The following is an 18,761-nucleotide window of genomic DNA, read 5'->3' on the forward strand; positions in this document are numbered from 1 at the left end:
GGACAGTTCAGTGGCAGCACAGGCAGCAGTGCACACGTGTGCCGACAGCGTGGATGCTGTGGGGAGCGAGGGTGGCGCCTCGGCTGTGTCCTCCCGACAGCGGGGCCTCCACCGACGATGTGACAGTCGCTGGCGTAGGCTGAGGGGCTGTGCCTGCTGCCACGCGTGAAATCCCTTTACTTCACAGCTCCGGCAGCGTGTCAGCAGCGCACGGAGGGAAACGCTTAAAAGATTAACATTTCAGTCGCCCTTGCCCTTACCGAGATACGCCTGCAATTTAATGTCCAAGCTACCTGTATGCAAAGAGCTCAGCTTCTTTAGAGGTGCGAGCAGCTCGGGGACGACCCCCTACAGCGTGTCCTCCGACGTCCCCGCTTTCCGCCCCCTCGCCCAGCACGCCGCTCCCTCCGCAGCCCACTCGCCGCGGGTGCTCCGGCCGGGCGCCCCCCGGCAAGTCAGCGGCGGCAGCGGCACGGTGCGGCTGCCGGGAGCGGCCCCTTCCCCGCCGCCGCGCCCCGCCACGGCAGCCCGCGGCCAGGCTGGCTCCCTCCTCCGCCCCCCAAAACGGCGGGGGTGCTGGCGGGGGCGGCGCCCCCCGCGCGCCTGCGCGCCCCCCTCCGCCCGCCCTATTGCCGAGTGGGTGCCGTCGGCGGCGCGGTTTCTCAATGGAGAGCCGTGCTGCTGCGGCAGCCTCCCGGCGCAGCGGGGGGGAGCCGGGAAAGCACCGTGAAACCCCGCCGCGGGGCCGGGGGCAGGCACGGAGCCCTGCCGCCACGGCGGCCCGGGGCCGGCGGCAGCGAGGGAGCTGCTGCCCGGCCTGCAGCAGCGCAGGCACCGAGACCGGGAGGCGAAATCCTTTGTCTGTCGCCTCCTAAGCAGTCTCCGGACTGCGGGAGCCACGGCACCTGCACGGAGGGCCCTCGTTACCCCCGACTGCTGCGGGAGACGCGGCGGCCCTTCGGGCACACACACACACGTAGCCCTCCCTCCCCGGCTGACACCCGCGCACCCGCCTGCACTATCGACACGCGTCCCAAAATCGCTCCTTCTCCTTGCAGGCTTACTGCCCGGACCACCGCGCCGGGAGGGGCTGCTGCAGGGACAGGGTCCCCGGCAGGTCGGAATCTCGTTTGGTTGAAGATTTGCCCGTGTGTTTTCTCAGCCACCCAAACTCCCATTCATGAATTTCTGAAGCCGCCTTCATTCAGTCTTTGGTGAGCGCATGAAAGACATTTTTCACGTGTTAAGATCCATGACTCTGGTTTTTCAATCGCTTATGCGTAGGCATCGATTTAGCAATGAAACGTGCTCCACGTGAGCATAAAAATAACCCCGGTCCGTCTGCCTCGGTGGATGCGGCCGGTTTCTGTCCGGCAGCCGGTGCTGCAGGAGCGGGCACCCAGGAGCGCCTTGGCGCGCCCGCTCCCGCCGAGCTGCCCGGGGCGCCCGGCCCCGAGGGAAAAGCGGCTTTCACTCAGAAAGCCCTGGGCGGCTTCGTGGGCGGCGGGCAGGAGCCCGCTCTCTGCCCCTTGCACAGCGCCGGGCGTGAAACGCCGCACTAACGGTGCGCGCCGGGCAGAGCCGTGTCCCCGCACGGGAGAGGCTGCAGGCGCCTCAACTCAGGGATTCCAGAAACGGAATTCACTGGGTCTCTTGGAAAGAGCTCCGTTTTTCCGCCTGTCTCCTGAAGTACTGAAGCAGCGCAAATAATGCTATAAATTAAACCTCTTTAACGAGAGCGCTCGCGTTACCTCCCCCCGCCTCTCCCGCAGATCGCGGGCGGGAGCCGCGGCCGGGTTTGCCTCTTCCCCGCACACACGCATCACAGACAAAAGGACCCTCCCTCTCCCCCCGCACACTCCCCCCGATGCTCCTGAATGAGGGCGCCCGCCAGCGCGGAGCTCCCTAGCGCAGCTCCCCACTGCTCGGGGTCCTGCCGCCGGGGGACCCTGCGCGCCTCGCCCCGCACGCCCGCCCTCACCCCCGCGGAGGCGGCCGCGGCGGCTGCCGCCAGGCGGGCGGCGGTGCCTCCCCCCGCAGCGGGGCTTGCCAGCCCTCCCTCCTCCCCTCCGGCCCCCCCGCTCGGCTCACGCGTCCTCCCCCCGCCCTCCCCTCCCTCGTCAGCGGTCCGCCGGCTGGGTTACGCAGCAGCCGCCGACAGCACTTGGCAGAAGGGGTTTGCCCGAGCGCACCCGGGGCGTCTCCAGAGGCGCGGCGGCAGCGCCTGCCCGGCTCAGCGGGGGAGCCGGCCCAGAACCAGACAAGGGCTGAGAGCCGGGGAGCAGAAAAATACCTAGAATAATACGACTACTACTACTAATAATAATAAAGACTGGTGGGCAGGAAAAGGAGGTCGCGGGGGGAAGCAGGGGGCGAGGCGAAGGCGCGCCCCCGAGGACGGGCCCGGGCAAGGGGCAGGAGCGGCCCCTCGCCGGGGCTGCCGGCAGCCCCCCCGCGCCCCAGGGCGGCCGTCGGGGCGGCGGCAGCACGTGACGGCGGCGGGGCATGGCCGCCGCGGGGGCCCCCGCGGCCTGAGCCGCCCCCGCCGCCGGCACCATGGCGGCTGCCGCCGACGCCGGCCTCGACGTGGCGGCCGTGGAAAGTTTCCTAGAGAGGCACCCAGAGCTGGTAGAGAAGTGGCTGAAGAGGAAGAACTCGCTCCCTAAAGCGCCTGCCGCCCCCGCCGCCGGCCCGTCGGAGGAGCGGCGGAGCAGCGGCGGCCCCGGCGGCGGCTGGGGCAGCGCGGGCGGCCCCGGCGGCCCCGGCCCCGGCCCCGGCGGCGGGGGGCTGCAGCGGCGAGCCTCCCAGAAGGAGCTGCGGAAGAGCTTCGCCCGCTCCAAGGCCATCCACGTCAACCTCACCTACGACGAGCATGTGCACGCCCGGGCGCAAGAGCCGCTGAGCAGCGTGCGGCGGCGGGCGCTGCTGCGGAAGGCCAGCTCCTTGCCCCCCACCACCGCCCACATCCTCAGCGCCCTGCTGGAGTCCCGCGTCAGCCTGCCCCAGTACCCCCCCACCGCCCTGGACTACAAGCGCTACCTCAAGGAGCACAACGAGCGCCAGTTCTTCCTGGAGCTGGTCAAGGACATCTCCAACGACCTGGACCTCACCAGCCTCAGCTACAAGATCCTCATCTTCGTCTGCCTCATGGTGGAGGCCGACCGGGGCTCCCTCTTCCTCGTGGAGGGGGCCGCCGCCGGCAAGAAGAGCCTGGTCTCCAAGTTCTTCGACGTGCACGCCGGCACCCCGCTGCTGCCCTGCGGCTCCACCGAGAACAGCAACGAGGTGCAGGTGCCCTGGGGCAAGGGCATCATCGGCTACGTGGCGGAGCACGGAGAGACAGTCAACATCCCCGACGCCTACCAGGTAGGAGCCGGGCAGGCTCCCGGCGCTCCCCTGCCCCCGGCTCCCCCCGGCCCCCCCCGGCCCGCGGCGGCGGAGGCGCCGGCCGAGAACCGCGCCGCCGCCCGGCCCTGCCTCCCTCCGGGGCCCCCCTCCCCGCCGCCCTGCCTCCCCCCGGGGCGTCCCCGCCGGGGCGGCGGCGGTGCCACCGTCGGGGCGCCGGGGGTTGCGCGTAGCGGCCGCGGGTATGCTCGGGGCAACTGTTGACGGGGCGGGAGGGGACTCCCGTGAAGGCGGGAGGGAAAGCCTCTCCTGGGTGGGCGACGGGGCTCAAGTGGCCATAAAATCGATACAGCGGTGGTTCTGGATGTCGCAGGAGCGGTAGGCGGCTTCATGCGTTTTCAAAACGTGTTTTGGAATCGGCTGAAGAAAAGTTTAAAAAAATGCTCCTGAGAGTCCCAATGATAATATTCTTAAATCTCTGTCTCGCTTAGTGTTCCCTGCCTGCCCGCTGCTGAAATAATCTCATTGCTTTCAAAAGAGCATATATTTTCACCTTTGCATATGCCCACTCAGCCCACATGGCATGTGTTTTCAAACCTATTCCTAGGAGTGATATAACCAGTCCTGTTATTCTCCTACAAGGACTTTCCACACCTTTTACTTTTATAGAGGCTTCAGTGTGAATTGTGAAAATGTAGTCCTGGCTTCGAGGCAAAAATTCCCTTTGACTTCAGCAGGGACAGACACGCTTTCGCCTGCGTGCATTAATGCAAAACAGTGCATTCAGTTTACTAGCTTGAAATTTACCCCTCTCAGTCCTAGCGGCTATTTCTAGTGTTTATTAGTGTGAGACACTAGCAGCAATTTGAGGTCCTTGAGAAAATTAAGAGCCACAGAGCAACAGATTTTCTCAATTAGGATCTCGGAAAGCTTTAGAAAAGTGGGAGATGTATGTCTTTAAGAATTTTAGTAATAATGATTGCGCAATGTCTAATTTTGCTCTACTGTAATACAAAAAATAATAAACATTAAAAAACTGGTGATGCTTTATAGCAAACCATACAAGGAAGAAACTTGAAAAATAAGATTGGGTTATATTTGTTTGAAATACAGAAGAGCCAGGGTAAAGGTATTTTGGGCTGAATATTTATTTATTTGTCAAGCAGTGAAAAATACTAAGCACCTCACAGATCCAGACTGACAGAGGTTCCCAACCCACAGAGTTCAAAGGGAATGAGCATAGCTTGGTAAAAATGCTGTAATATTCAGACTAAAATGATTGAGTGTTGGATCACCTTTGAAGAAATCTAAGTTTGCTTTCTTCCTTTATTTTTCCTTTTCTCCATTATACACTTTATGTTACCATCTGATTTTTTTTATGACTTTCACTTCTAAAACTGTATTCTTCCCAAAATATCTGCTGTTGGGGGTCAAGCAGAAGGTGTTCTCATAGTCTCAAGTGGCTAAACAGATAAAGGATATCTGAGTTTGGCTGGGAAAGAGCTCGATCTCTCCTTTTAACTCTGGATAGGTCCAGCCACCTTTTTTTGGAGGTGAGAACGCCACTGGAAAGGCAGAGTGTTTTCTAGTCCTGGGGGACTGTATTATTTTTTCTTCAGTGTTTGTTCACTTTGTGTTCACTTCCCTGTGAAAAAGCCCAGCTACTTTAAACAGTTTATTGTCTGTTTCATTCACAGCGAAAAATGAAAAACAATCCATCCAGATGCCATTCCCGGTACTATTTATATTATGCTTTTGTCTGGCTCCTATTCAAAATCGATTAAAATATTATAAATAATACAATTCATTGTATATTTAAGCCGTAAGTACATTAGTTGCAGTAGAAGGGACAGTTCTAAGCCAAGTTCATCCTGTAATTATATCAGTTGCAACTTCCCTGCTTTCAGTGGAGTTACTTCTGATTAACTCTAGTGCAAAAGAAACTTTAGACCTTGCAACTTTAATGAAAGTTTTGCTTGATAATAAAATGGGGGATCTGCTTTCTGTTATGTTTCTGAGTTAGTACAGTTTATCTTCTCTTACGTGGCACGTATATATCCATTGTGCATCATTAAAAGGAGACCTTTCTAATTTAATAGGATAAAGAGCCCTATGGAAGCCCAGGTACGTGTGTGTAAAGAAGTGACAGCTGTTCCATTTCAGATCATTGTAGTGTTCACAATACAGCACTTTAAAAATTAATAAATACGATGATATGATTTTTGTCAGCGTTGCCACTGATGATGGAAGTGTTTAATCAACCGTCAGGTAAAAAAAGGCACCACCAGGAAACTTTGTCAGGCTGACAGATGGAGTCAGAGAAAAAGGGGTGACAGCACAGCACCATTTTGTCTATTGAAGAGAGTATCTATCTTGATGCTACCCATTTGGTAAGAAAAGGCCTTATATTAGGTCAGAGGAACACCTCTAGATTAATTTAAAGTTTTTTTGCTTGTTTTTTAAATTAACAAGCTTATTTAAAAAGAGGTAAAGATACTTCCATATCATCAGTTAGCTAGTTTACAGTATTGGGAAATTGGTTTTATTATCATCCAACCATCTTTATTTTCTCAGAGCCTGATCAAATACCAGTTGGAATTCTACCATCAAGTACAAATTGGGTTGCCTGCTTGTATCATCAGCTACTACTGACGTTAATGGGACTTCAGCGCGATCAACGCTACATTTAAATCCTGTCATGTCTTGTAGTGTGCTTCATGTGGGCATTCCTCTGTGCCCGTACACAGACTGATTGGTTTAGGAAATATTTGTAAATGACTTGCAGTGTCATTGTCAGAGATAGCGTAAGATTTCAATTACACATTTGTTTTCCTAAAGGGAAAAAATACTAAAAAAATGAAATCAAAGAATAGGCTTTTCCATGATCCAGGTGATTATTACTGTTGTTGAGTCTGACTTTCAAAACCTGCTTATGTAAACAGTCTTCCTTAATTCAATAAGCATACTTAGATACAAAGTTTGGAATTAATATTATGTATTGAGGACTGTATAATAATCACTTCTTTTAATACTAAACAATAACTATATAACATGCCACAGTAATTTGATTTATGAAGTTCAGCAGTGACTGAACAAACTTTTTGGAGGTTCACAGCATCAGAGAATTTGACAAATACTTAGTTTATGGAAAGGTTTAGGTGAGTGTTATATGACTGATTCAAAAGCTGCACAATTTCATTCATGGCGTTAAAAGCTTTATTTATTACATTGCAAAGTCATGTGATGAAAGTGAGTTTATAACAGTTTGTAAAATATATGATCCAATCTGTAAGAGTTAGCACTACAGAGCATTTGAGAACAGGAAAGGAATTGGATACTTTCTTTGCATTTCATAGCCAGTCTAAAACTCTTTCTCCTGGAAGTAATCCAGTTGGCTTGTAAATCAAGCTCCTAGTCAGTTTAAGTTTTAAAATAAGGCCTTGGGTCTTCCCCTGTGTTAATTTTGGGAAGCATTTCTGACTCCTTATGTGAATAATGCACTATGTCTTGAGCACACGTGTTGGAAGAATCCCATCATAGTGGCAAGGAAATTTGGGACCTAAATGTCCATTGAGGCACCTTTTAACAAAGCATAGATGTAGCTTTTGCAGTCATATATGAAGACTATTAAACATATTGTAAGTATGCAGGCAGAGAGGCCATTAAACCTTTATCTGCAGTTTTTATGAGTTGTTTAAAAATTTAAGTTTTTTTCCTGTTTAAAGCTATGGATTTTTTTCATGTCATCCCTTCTTCTCACAGGTCTTCTATGAAGTTCAGCTGAAATTACTGATCATTTAAATTTTGTTCCATCTTTTAGAGCAGTATTTAAATAATAAAAAATTTAAATCACAAGTAATGTTTGGTTATTGTTATACCTTTAGCTGTGCAAAAGTTGGGAGATAATTTAATAGCATCCCAAGTCCTTCTAACTAGTGGAAAAAAAATCTTACTCTTTAGAATAGTAAGCATACATCAGAAAGTGGTGAAAAATATTTTCTGCCATTTACCAATGTCAGCGGAATAAATTTGGAATTTAAAAAGTAGCTTTAAAAGACAGAAAAAAAAATGGCTTAGCAGATGGATGTTTTAATGAAGTGGGGAGCAAAGAGAGGAGAAATATTAAATGGAGTCATGCTAAGGCATGGGGTTTTGTAAGTTGGAGAAAGTGCCATGAAAGATGATCAGAAATTATTTTTCAATACAGCTCAAGTCTTTAACAAGAACATTTAACCACATTACTGGAACTAAAATCAAGCAAAACGAGACAAATTGAGCTCTCTGTTCTGGACTCTCCTGTTATCTCTTTCAAGCTTAGGCCAAGTGTAATGCAGCTAATGCACACACAACCCTTTACAGTAAATTTTAAACATCCTTGAACACCTAGGTACAGGCATCGACGTTGTCTTTTTCAGGCCCTCCGGGTGAGCTCTGAGCATTCATTGTCTCCTGCTGTGCCAGGACGGCATTACAAAGTTACTGCTCACGGGTGCAAGCCTTTCAGCTTGGGAGCGCCTGCGTGGGACGGGCTGGTGGTGTAGAAGGACGCGAACAAGCGGGAGCCATGTTTCACTACACAGGGTAGCTGTTTGTTATCATCAATATTAACAGTGTGTCCCTTTCAATTTTAAAGAGCAGTTAAAGCATTAAAACCCTGGGTCCTGGGAGGTTCAGTTGTGCAAATGGGAAGCACTTAGGCACTCTTATTCAGCAGCACTTGAGCAGCAGGCACCAACAACGGCTGTATTCATTTCAGTGCTGACCCTTAACAAGGACAGAGGTTGCTCTTTAGAAAGCAGAGAGCATGAAACCTGGCAAGCAGAATAAAAAATTTTTGAAAAATCCATATAATACAGAAATATGAGTTAAAACAATTTTTGCTGTGCATTAAACATGACTAGGAAGTACCACGGGGAATGCAGGAGATAATTGCAACAGTAAAGAACTAAACTGCTCTAGTGTTTCCACAAAAGGACACTCCAGCCCATCACGCAAAATTTAGGAAAACTTGAAATTGTAAGTACAAGTCAGTAGATTGGTGAAGGGATGTTGTATTTATCCCCGAATCTGCAGCCCAGCGGAGGCGAACACGTCCTTCGTGTCATAGTGGCGCTGGGATCTCCCAGAGAGAGGGATCTCCCCGCAGAAGGCAGCACCCTTCTGCATCTCCACAGCAGAGAGCCCTTGGCGCAGCCCTGAGGTCTCCTCACCTCCTGTCACCTCCCTCGCTCCGTAAGTCGTCTTCTCAGGGAACAGTTTCTGACTGACGTGTAAAATGTCCTAAGGCCTTCCTGGGTCACACCACCACCGCTCTCACCTTGGAGATGTCCGCCGGGGGCTTGAGCTCCTGGTAGACGCCAGGGATGTGTAGAAGGGCACGTGTCCAAAGCCACCCAAGGGCTCAGATACAGTTTTACGTCTCCATGCTGCTGCTCAGGTGGATCACCAGGACAGACAGGGCTGCACAATGCAGCGTATGCTACTGGTGACAGCCCTCAGTTATTGCAAGGGAACAGACCTTCCTCTCCCTACTTGTGTGGGGCGGGCGAGGTTACCTCACCAGCCAGGCAGGCAGTGGGCAGTGACATGTCCTCCGGGGCTGCCCGGCCCTTACTCCATGGATGCACACCACCTGCTTGCTGCCCCAGGTGTGCCTGCAGTGGCTGCCTCATCGGTTTGAAACGAGCAGCAGGCGGGCTGGTGGTGGCTGGGTGCAGGGTGCTCAGGTGGGGCTCGTTTGCCACAAGTCCCTGCACCAGGAGCAGCGGGGTGGCAAAGGGGTGGGGGGAGGGAGTTTGCCCACACTCATGTGTAATGAGTTTTCTCTACTTCCCACTGGGGCTGTTGGGTAATTATCAGCAATTTTGTGGGGCTCGCACACTTAAAATCAGTGCTGAAGGACATTGTGCTGTCTCGTGTCAGTGCTGGTGTGAGGGGGTACTCAGGGTGGGTACAGGCTCTCAGGCAAACACGGGCATGGAGGACTTCAGGGCATTAACAGGTTAGTAATTTGGGGGTTTTTTTTAATTAAAAAAAAAGAAATCTAGCTGGCTCACTTGCTCAGTTGCCCTACAGAGCAAGTACTCAGTACCCTGGTACCTTTGGCTTCTCAAAAGGAGCAGCTGTAAGGCCTGGCTCCCTATCTCTCTCTCCTGCAGCAGGCCCCTGGGCTGTTGGTCATGTAGAGCTTAAGCAGGAAAAGCCTTTTGGAGAGCTGGGCTAGCTTTCCTGCTCCCGTAAGACTATCTTTTGTTAAGCTGACAGACTTTAACTGGTTTATTGTTCAGCTAGTCCATTTGTCTGAAGAAGACAGATGTTTTCAGGTTTTTTCCCCTCAGGCACTTGTAAAACTTTGTGGAACAGGTGTGAAACTGGTGCCTCTGTGGCCTGTAACTTTCTGGTGAGAAGGAAATACATGTATTTGATTAGAGCAGGTCAGTGACTGTGAGAAAGAATTGCAGGATTAGGCCCTTCAAATTTTAGCTGAAATCCTGTTACTAGCACAAGACTGAGTAAAGCTGTAGTTTTGCTTGGTGAATGATTTTGCTGTCCTGTTTGATTGGTTTTCAATTTTTCAAAACAAATGGATATTTCATTTTGATTATTTACAGTTGTATGCTGTAGAGTAGTTTTTCTATAGAGTAACAAAGTTAACAAACAAGTATATATACATCATTATGCAAGTTAATTTGTTTTACTTTTCTAAAACAACCCTATTGACAAAGTATGAAATATAAACAACTTGAGCTAATGGCTTAGCAGTTGCGTGTTAACAGGGTAACAGCAACTGTGTGCAGTCTGAGCTTAATGTCTCTACAGTGCACATTTAAAAATAAGTGTGGCTTAGTTAATAACACTACTGCTTTGTCACAATAAGATATTTTCAATTTATTATTCAAGAATCTTATTATACTGCTTCTGTAACACTTGAAGCCATGTGTTGCTCACCTGAGTAATCACCTGCAGGTGCTAGGCTTAAATGCACACACAGACTTCTGTTGAAACACTGAGGAGTCTTGTTGGTTTCTTTGCTTAGAGAAGTATCAGCTTTTTAAAGTCACCCTGTGTGTGTATATATTTTATATAAATAATCATGAATATTTAGGAGATCAGCACTAGGACCTGGCTCGAAGTGAGGTTGGAACAAGATGGGAACATGGATGTGGTTGCAGTTGGTTCCCAGCAGGGTGTCAGTCAGGTCCAATACAGAAGGGCACAGAGAGCCACTGCAAAGGAGCAAATGGTAGTCAGTGTGATCTCTAAATATTTAAAATTAGAGGAAAAAATCTTTGTAAACATTTCTTCTTTAATAATGATACAAGCAGAGCAGAAGTGCACAGAAGCTGCCATACATAAGACCACAACTTGATTTACTGTTGTGCTATTGGTGATCTAAGAGGAGTTTATTTTGAAGAAAGAAAACACAAACCTTATGTGATGGATCTGGGTAATGTCCTACAGAGGAATCTTTTTTTGATCCCTGCTGTTGACCCCCTCGGACTATGAAGCATGAAATGTAATTATTCTTATTAGCTTGGCATTCATGTCTGCAAACTTACTAGTGCTTATAAAGTTATTTACTCCTGTCTAAGAAAGATTACCTATACTCTTTTTTGCCATTAATTTTGTGCTAGTCATAAGTAGACAATATGCATTGTTAATTATGTCCATTGTCTAACTAATAAATAGTGCTCAGAAAAGGACATAAATGATATAACACACTCCCACCAATCAAACTAAACAGAAAACTCCAAACTACTGACACTTAAAAAAAAAACTTTAGTATTGCATCATTGCAAATGAATGCATTTTTTGGTGTTTTTTTTCAAAGCAAGCTATTTTTTAGTTCAAACTATATATGGACTTATTTAGTTTTAAATCTGGAAATTAAGAACTTTTGAGGGTTGATGTTCCCTACTTTAAGAATTGTTTTGGGAGTGAAGGAATAGAGTTGGCTGAGCTGTTTTGTGCACTTACCTGTTTTATTCATTTTATCTTATAAGAAATATTGCTGTTGCTATATAAATAGTCACAATATAACTGGACTGTGTGCTTATTTACTTGGGAGAATTAGGTTTGAGATGCTGGTGAATGGTACTAGTTTGTTCTCCTGCTGCCTTTGTCTCCGGGGCTTTAGGGATTTTGGGGGAGATGACAGGAATAGCTGCAGCAATCCTTATGTGGAAGTCTCTTCAGAGATTGCTTTATTACTGTTTTTTGTGTGTGAGTTTCTTCTCTACAAGGTTTTCCCCATATCTGCTGTAGTGGTTTCTGTTTCCTGTTTATGCACAATGTAATTTATACCATATGTCACTTTTAGAGAAGAGTATCTAGAACAGACTGGATGCCTTCATTTTTCTATTTGTATTTAGCTTTTTTAATGTTATGCTTTGAATCTAGATAACTTGCTGTCTTTTGGATTGCTCTTTTTGTTTTCTGTAAAAGTTTATGTATTACATAATCATAGGAAGCATGATTAAGAAATCGAATGGGTCTCTTCCAACTTCAATTTCTTCTGTAAATGTAGAGGCTCCTGCAGGATGGCTTCCTATAAAGTCAATCAAAAGTACATTAAATCAAATTTGTTTATCCCATGCAGCTTGGTAGTACAGTAATACTCAGGTTAACAATGCTGTCAAACATACTACTCATTACCTGTTTTTGATACCACTTAGCTAACTCAATTAGTAATTTAAATACAGTATATTCAAAGAAATTTTGCTGCAAGTTTCTTGGTTTTTTTTCTTGAGCCCTTCCTAAGGAATAAAAAAACCTATGCAGTGAACTGTAAAATATGGTAGGCCAGGCCTGTTAATTGAGCACCTCTTGTGTTCTTCTGTTCTGTGTGATTTTTAAAAAGTATTTTCAAATCATAAAAAAAAAAAATCAGAAATGGCTTTTGCTTGTAGCTGTCAGCTTTGGCCAAGTCATTTAGTCCATTTCACTAGATTAAACACTTTCTCCTTAGCCTTTGGAGAAGGAAAACAGTGTCTCTGTGATGAAGACTTTATTCCTGGAAATGTATTCAGGCAAGTTTCATCCTCCATTACATTATTTGACTCTTAGCTAACTTGGTTTAGGATTATACTTTTTATATTCGAAATCATGCTAGTAATACATAAATTGTACTAGCTTTGATAAGGGTATAAAAGGACATATTTTCTTTCAAAGTTCAAAGAGCTATCCTATGTTTAAAAAAAAAAACTAAACCAACAAAACCTGTACCCTTACTAACAATGTGTGAACCACCTACTTAAACTGAAAAGCAACACTGAAGTGCGGTTGGTGATGCTCAAAAGTTAAAACTGTTTTCATTTCTAACATAACCTATTCTATTACTTCAAATGTCTTGAGAAAAGAAATGTAGATTTAAGTAAGATAAAACAATAACAAAATACTTGTTTTGACTGTTTCATGAGAGTTTCCAAGACTTTCTATGGCCTTCTGTGGAATACTGCATGTCCTTAGGATTTTTTGAGAAGAGATTTTTTTTTTGGTTGGAAATGTGTAGATTCTTTTAGTAAATGATAGAAATAGTGAATTTTTAATGAGTTTTTACCTCTTTTTTTTCCTGGTCAGCATGGATTATTTTTTGTAGGCCTCCTCTAAGTGTAACTGTTCAGGTTTAATCATGATCAATGATTGTTATTTAGTGACCTCACATCCATAGTCAATTTGCTGTTGATATCAAAGAGGATTGGGCTCTAATGGATTTTTCTTGTTTGCCACTTCTATCAATAATACAGCTGATTTGACTTTTTTCAGTCCTTGCCCAATATCTGTATAGCTCTCAGTCAGATTTACAGACTAATTTTATTAATAGAAGTCAATCCAGAGGACTTGACATACAGGAGATAGGCATTATTTGCTTAGTTCCTGATTCAAATTGCCTGAAGCCTCAGGTACATCAAGATAATGAGTGTATTACAGGATCAGAGCTTGTAAGCATGGTCAATATTTTGAGTTTTCATCTGATATGATGAAGGTAGGGGATCTAGAAAAGTGAATTTGAATATACCAGCTCACTGGTAAGAACTGATGCTGCTCACAACTGCTGTTCCAGGTTCTAGCGTTTCTGATCCCCATGTTCTTGATTACTTTCAGATCACACTTTTAATGTTATCTTTACAGTTACGGGAACTAGAAAATTAATATTTTTTTAAATGGAAGTTGAGATTCTGATAACATCATATGATTCCAGAACCCTGGGAAAACCCCTGTCTGTACCTTAATCTGGTCTTGTACAGAATAAAAACATGAAGATGTTTGTCTGGTCTCATTTATTGACAATCTTTAAATATGTCCAAAAAGAATTGGGACTGCAGTGTCACTGTGCAGGCAGCTGAAATACCAGCATGTGGATTGATGAATCAAGCCTGCTCTCTTCTGTGTCTTTACTTGATTGAATATCACATTTTACAGGGTAATATTTCCCCAAAGAAGAATTTACAATCAATAAATAACTTGAGACAAGGATAAGGTTTATCCTACAAAATAACTATTCCTTGTTGGCAGTTCTGAAATTCCAGTTAAAAGTGCCTCAGTCTTCACATTTTGAATGTCTCTGGTATCTAGAAATCTCATTATATAGAACCAAAGCAGTAAAACCAACTATGTTTGGTTTTAGTAATGTTTTAAACAGTCAGTGGAAGACTTTAGTTGTAATTCTTGAGTGTTCTTGCATGAAGATACTGCCAGTACAATTACGGTGAAGTCTCTCTATCAAAAGTGTATCTTGTATCTGGTCTGTCCCTAATTTCTGAATATAAGTCTTGATTGTAAAAGAAACTTAAAAGCAAGTGCTGTATTGGTATTGTTGACATTGATACTCTCTTTACTACCTGGGAGCCCAGTGCAGATGAGGACCCTGTTGTGCTGCAGGCTGTTCTAACATGTGGGATAATATAGTTTGTATCTCAATGTTTGCAGTCTGACAGAGGGCTTCTCTCTGATTTAGCAGCTTTGTTTTCGGCTGTTAAACAGGCCTCCTTGCTCAAGGTTACTACCCTGTGAGGAGAGGTAGATGTAAATTTTGTACAAGCTTCTCAGCCATCACAGTTCACACTTGGGCATTGAGGTTTTTGTTGATGCTGTTAAACCCAGTAAAACCTCTCTGTTAGATCCTGCCATGGACATCCTGTTATGACAATAAGTGATGGAAGAAGCGGGGTGGGGGGATAAAAGAGGTTTGGGACATAATGCAGGTCATCCAGTCATTCAGTTTTCTTATGTGTATATTGTATGGTTCAACAATATTAATGTTGCCAGAAACAGTATTTTATTTTGTTCACTGATGTATCTTTCCTCGTCTCTTTCCAAAATGTCACCAAAATAAAATTCCTGCCTGCTTTTCCACAAAAGGTTAGGGATAGAGTTTCACTTCACATCTTAATGACTTTCAATTTTATCAAGTTCTTTTTGAGGTTTTCCTCAAAAATGTCTGCTTTTTCCAATTAAATGCATTAACTTCCCTGTACTGTGCTTACTGTACCTTTAGTCTCTGCTCCAGAGATGCGATACCCTTCTGCAAAAGGTAGTCCAGTTCTCTAGTGTAAGTGGATAAACAGATACCAGATGGCAGGAAGACCAAAACATGTTGCATCTCTGAACGACATGCTTCTGGGACTAAGGCTGGCTGATTGCTCCAGGATCCCGTGCTTCCTTTCTCCTAGTGTAGGGGTCCCAGCAAGAGATACAAACAGGAAACTTCCAAAATCCACTTGAAAGGAGAAGCAATGTAGCAGGAATGAGTTGTACTTTAAAAAACACTTTCCAGATTGCTGATCCCTCCTGTGTCTCTGTTTCTCCATAGCATCCATTCAGGAACACAGGATTGATCGCTCATCGTTAAATCTGTTCCTAGCACTGGCAGCTGTACTGTATATATCCAATGCAGACAGGTTCGCAAGCCCCTGTCCTGTGTGCCACCATCCACTGCATGTCAAACAGCACCCTGTGTATTAATCTTGAGGCCCGTTGAAAAGGCAATGACTACTTATGCCACAGGATTGTAAATTACAATTGGATTAAAATACCCACTACAATGAACCTTGTTACCTAAACAAAAGAAACTTTCAGATAAACATGAATACATCTTCCTAATTTTTATCCCAGACCTCTGTTTTGTCTTACAACAATGTATCTCCTTTAATTGAGTGTATTCAGATAAATGAATTGCAACTCACTTTTGGTCTGTCCAACAACTGTCCTTTTTCAGTTAAACTCTCCCTTGAAGGTTTACTTCTTTTATAGGGCCCACAAGATGTAAATCAACAACAACGATATTACTGGTCAAGGCATGTTGTCATTTCAGTGTTTCCCCATGTACTCTGTTTTGCTTTGAACAGAACTAGTGGAGCAGGGACTGTCTCCTCAGTAACACAAAGGATATTATCAATATTTCAGCAACAATAGCTAATTCTAAATAGTAGTTCAGACACCACCAAGAAGTAGTTGAAGAAATAATGTTTAATTTATTCATTGGTGAAGCCTACTGTGTGATAATTGCACTGCATTTCACTTCTGTTGTAGAACCACCATCTCTTTCTAGGCAGGATTCTCTACAGTGCAGAACAGTTGAGCTTCTATCGAAGCTGATATAAAAGTGTTTAGAAGCATGTGGAAAGATCACAAGATCAGGCAGGTCTGGGTCCTTGACACCATTATTAAAAACCATTCATCATGGGGGTTCTGGTTCTCCTAAGGAAGTTGTTAGGCACAAATAATTCAAGGGAATCTCATCAAAGCCTTATCAAAGACTGCATATTAGTAATCCGGTCTTTATGGAAGCAAAGACTGTTTAATACACTCCAGAGGCAGAAATAGGTCTAAGAAAGAAGAACAACTCTTAATGAAGTTATAGAATTAAAATGGAACGAAAGAAAATAGTGTAATAAAAAAAAAGAACTAAGAGCTTGATGTTCTGTGGCAGAAAAGCACTAAAAACTGTATATGAATACCACAGTTGGTATTAATTCCTTGTGGTTGAAAGGTATGAAAACTTGCAACAAGTAATAAAATAGCCAAATGTATGTGTTAATCTTTATGATGAGCGAGTGTAGAGCATTTCTAAATCATGTCTCTTGAGGTAACTAGAACAGTCTATTTCTATAGCATCTGCAATTCACAACAGGAAAATAGAAATAAAATTGCCAGGAAAAAAAATCTGTCAACTTTTAGCATCAGTAAAGATTTAATGAATTATCTCTTCCTCATCACAATCAAATCTTATCTTAGATTAAGGACTGTATGGATTGTGTTCATCACCTGAGGCAAATATGGACATTATTTCACAGCCAATATTGTCTAAACTTTTGAAAACAAAACTTGTGCTTATTTTTGTAGAACAGCTCAGTTCCCTCATGTTAGGGGAGTCAGAACTGGCTGTAACTCTTGTCTGCGGCATAAATGCTAACTTCACCCTGGAGGAACGGAGCTGCTGCCAGTAAATAGCAGTAATTCCCTCCCTGGCTGATAGAAGAGCTGTTGAAGACTATTCTCTATCAAGATGAACAAAGATGCTGTTAGCACTACTTCTGAACTTTGCAGCCTCCTTTGAGTCACTTTGTGATCTGCACTTCGAGTTATACTCTTCCAGAGAATGGATTTCTGCACACTGCCATGTAAACAAATGACCCATATTTAGTTCAGTTCCCTTTAGTTTTTGTCAATCTATATTGAAAGTAATTTTCTGCTAAGAGTTGAATTTTGCTCTCAGCTGTTTGCTTACTACAAATGTTAATGTATTTAAGAAAAACTTCAGACTGTTTAATGATCAAAAGTACTATAAGCTCCTCTTACCATTCTGGGAAGCTTGGAAAGTTGTATGAAAAGGTATTTAATACATCTTTTGAACGCTTCTGTTTGTATATACAGTAATCTTTCTCCAGAGGTAACCAGCTGTGTGTGTCCTGCAGAGGAAGGTTAAACAAACTGCAAATCCAAATAATATACTCTGAGTCATGTTTTTAGCCAAGCTATATGCTGAGAAATATATTGGCATGAGGGGGAGCTTTTTTCAAATAGGGACATTCCTGTACTTAGTTTTCCAGAAAGAGCTGAGGTTTTATTGTATTTCTTTGAAAAAGCGTTTGTACCCCATTGGAATACTAGCCCACATAACCAGTCTTGTTTAATGTACTACATTTAAAGTGCAACAGACAGAAGTGGGGCCAAAAAGAGTCTCCATCTACTTGACAGAGAAATTGTGAGGATCTACAGAATATGGATGTGAAGTGGCAGCATGGCCTAGCATAAATGTGCATGTATGATCACGTTACACTAGACATTAGTCTTTGCTGGGTGTCACTCAGTAGGTGTGTTCTATAAAGTGATGGCAGTATTTTTTTAAACAGTGAACAAATTTAATTTGATCTCAAGATGTAATACTGTCACCCTATGTGTACTTTTTGCACTAATTTTCTTGAAGATGGTAGTTTATCATCTTTTACAATGTATTGCAATGTATTTACAATAGTGTAAAATGTGTTATGTCAGTTGCCCCTAAACTGCATTTCAAATCTGAAGTAAGAACTGTCTAAATGCAATTTAAGTCAATTTTTTTTATGCATTGGGATTAGCAGTATTACTACTAAGACTGTAGTACCTGAATAGCTTTGGGGATAGAAATATGCTGTATGTGCAGCACTGTGACCCCACATAGAATAGGAATGACAACAAGAAGTATGAAGCAATTCTAGTTTTAATAAAAGGTTTGGATTTTGTGTTGAAAAGTGAAGTCGTCTTTGAATGTGATGCAAGCATTTATTTCTTATGTACATCCCTCAAACATGTGTAACCTTAGGCACATTCATTGCCTTAGAAAAAATTTAAAATAACAAAATACTTGCTGCTGTTACTTCAAAGAGCATCTTGTTATATCATGTTGAAGAGTAAAGATACTAATGTTATAAACATTTTTATTTGGTTGTCAGAGATTGATTTCTGTCATTCTATTGTAAGAGGGGTCTTACGCTCACAATGTGTTCTGTATTTTTTTTTTGAGAAAGTGCATGCTTTATGATCAATAGGATTACACTGCAAGCTTATTAATCATGATTTAGACAATTTATATAAGCATTAATTAAAATAGATAAAAATCTTCATAGTTAATTATGCATTAACATTGTTCAAAAAAACTAAATGCAAGTGAATACAAAAGCATATGAAATAATCATGCCTAAAAAAATTCTGTGTAACAACAATAAAAAAAAACTTGTTGATGATGATATTAGATACAATTCTTGGCCAGCAAAATTTGAAAATAAACAAAACTACAAAAAATTGTACTTGCAAAATTCTTGAATAAATGATTGCTACTTGCCATGTAAAGCTTAAGGGTAAATGTTTATTGTGGAGATTCAATTGCTCTGTTCTGTTAATACTAATGAGTTGTGTTGTTAAATTTGCCTCTTAGA

The 18,761-nt window shown here is 44.2% G+C and overlaps 1 protein-coding gene across 1 annotated transcript in view; it reads left to right on the forward strand.

Moving 5' to 3' along the window:
- Positions 1 to 2,556: 2,556 nt before the first annotated feature.
- Positions 2,557 to 18,761, forward strand: part of PDE11A (phosphodiesterase 11A) — a 137,556-nt gene continuing 121,351 nt past the window's right edge. Inside the window, exon 1 of the mRNA XM_050900076.1 lies at positions 2,557 to 3,366. Within this exon, the coding sequence (XP_050756033.1) occupies positions 2,557 to 3,366 (810 nt within the window). The remainder of the gene's footprint in view (positions 3,367 to 18,761) is intronic.

The sequence above is a fragment of the Gymnogyps californianus genome, chromosome 7 (genome assembly GCF_018139145.2).
Source record: "Gymnogyps californianus isolate 813 chromosome 7, ASM1813914v2, whole genome shotgun sequence".
Classification (NCBI taxonomy): domain Eukaryota; kingdom Metazoa; phylum Chordata; class Aves; order Accipitriformes; family Cathartidae; genus Gymnogyps; species Gymnogyps californianus.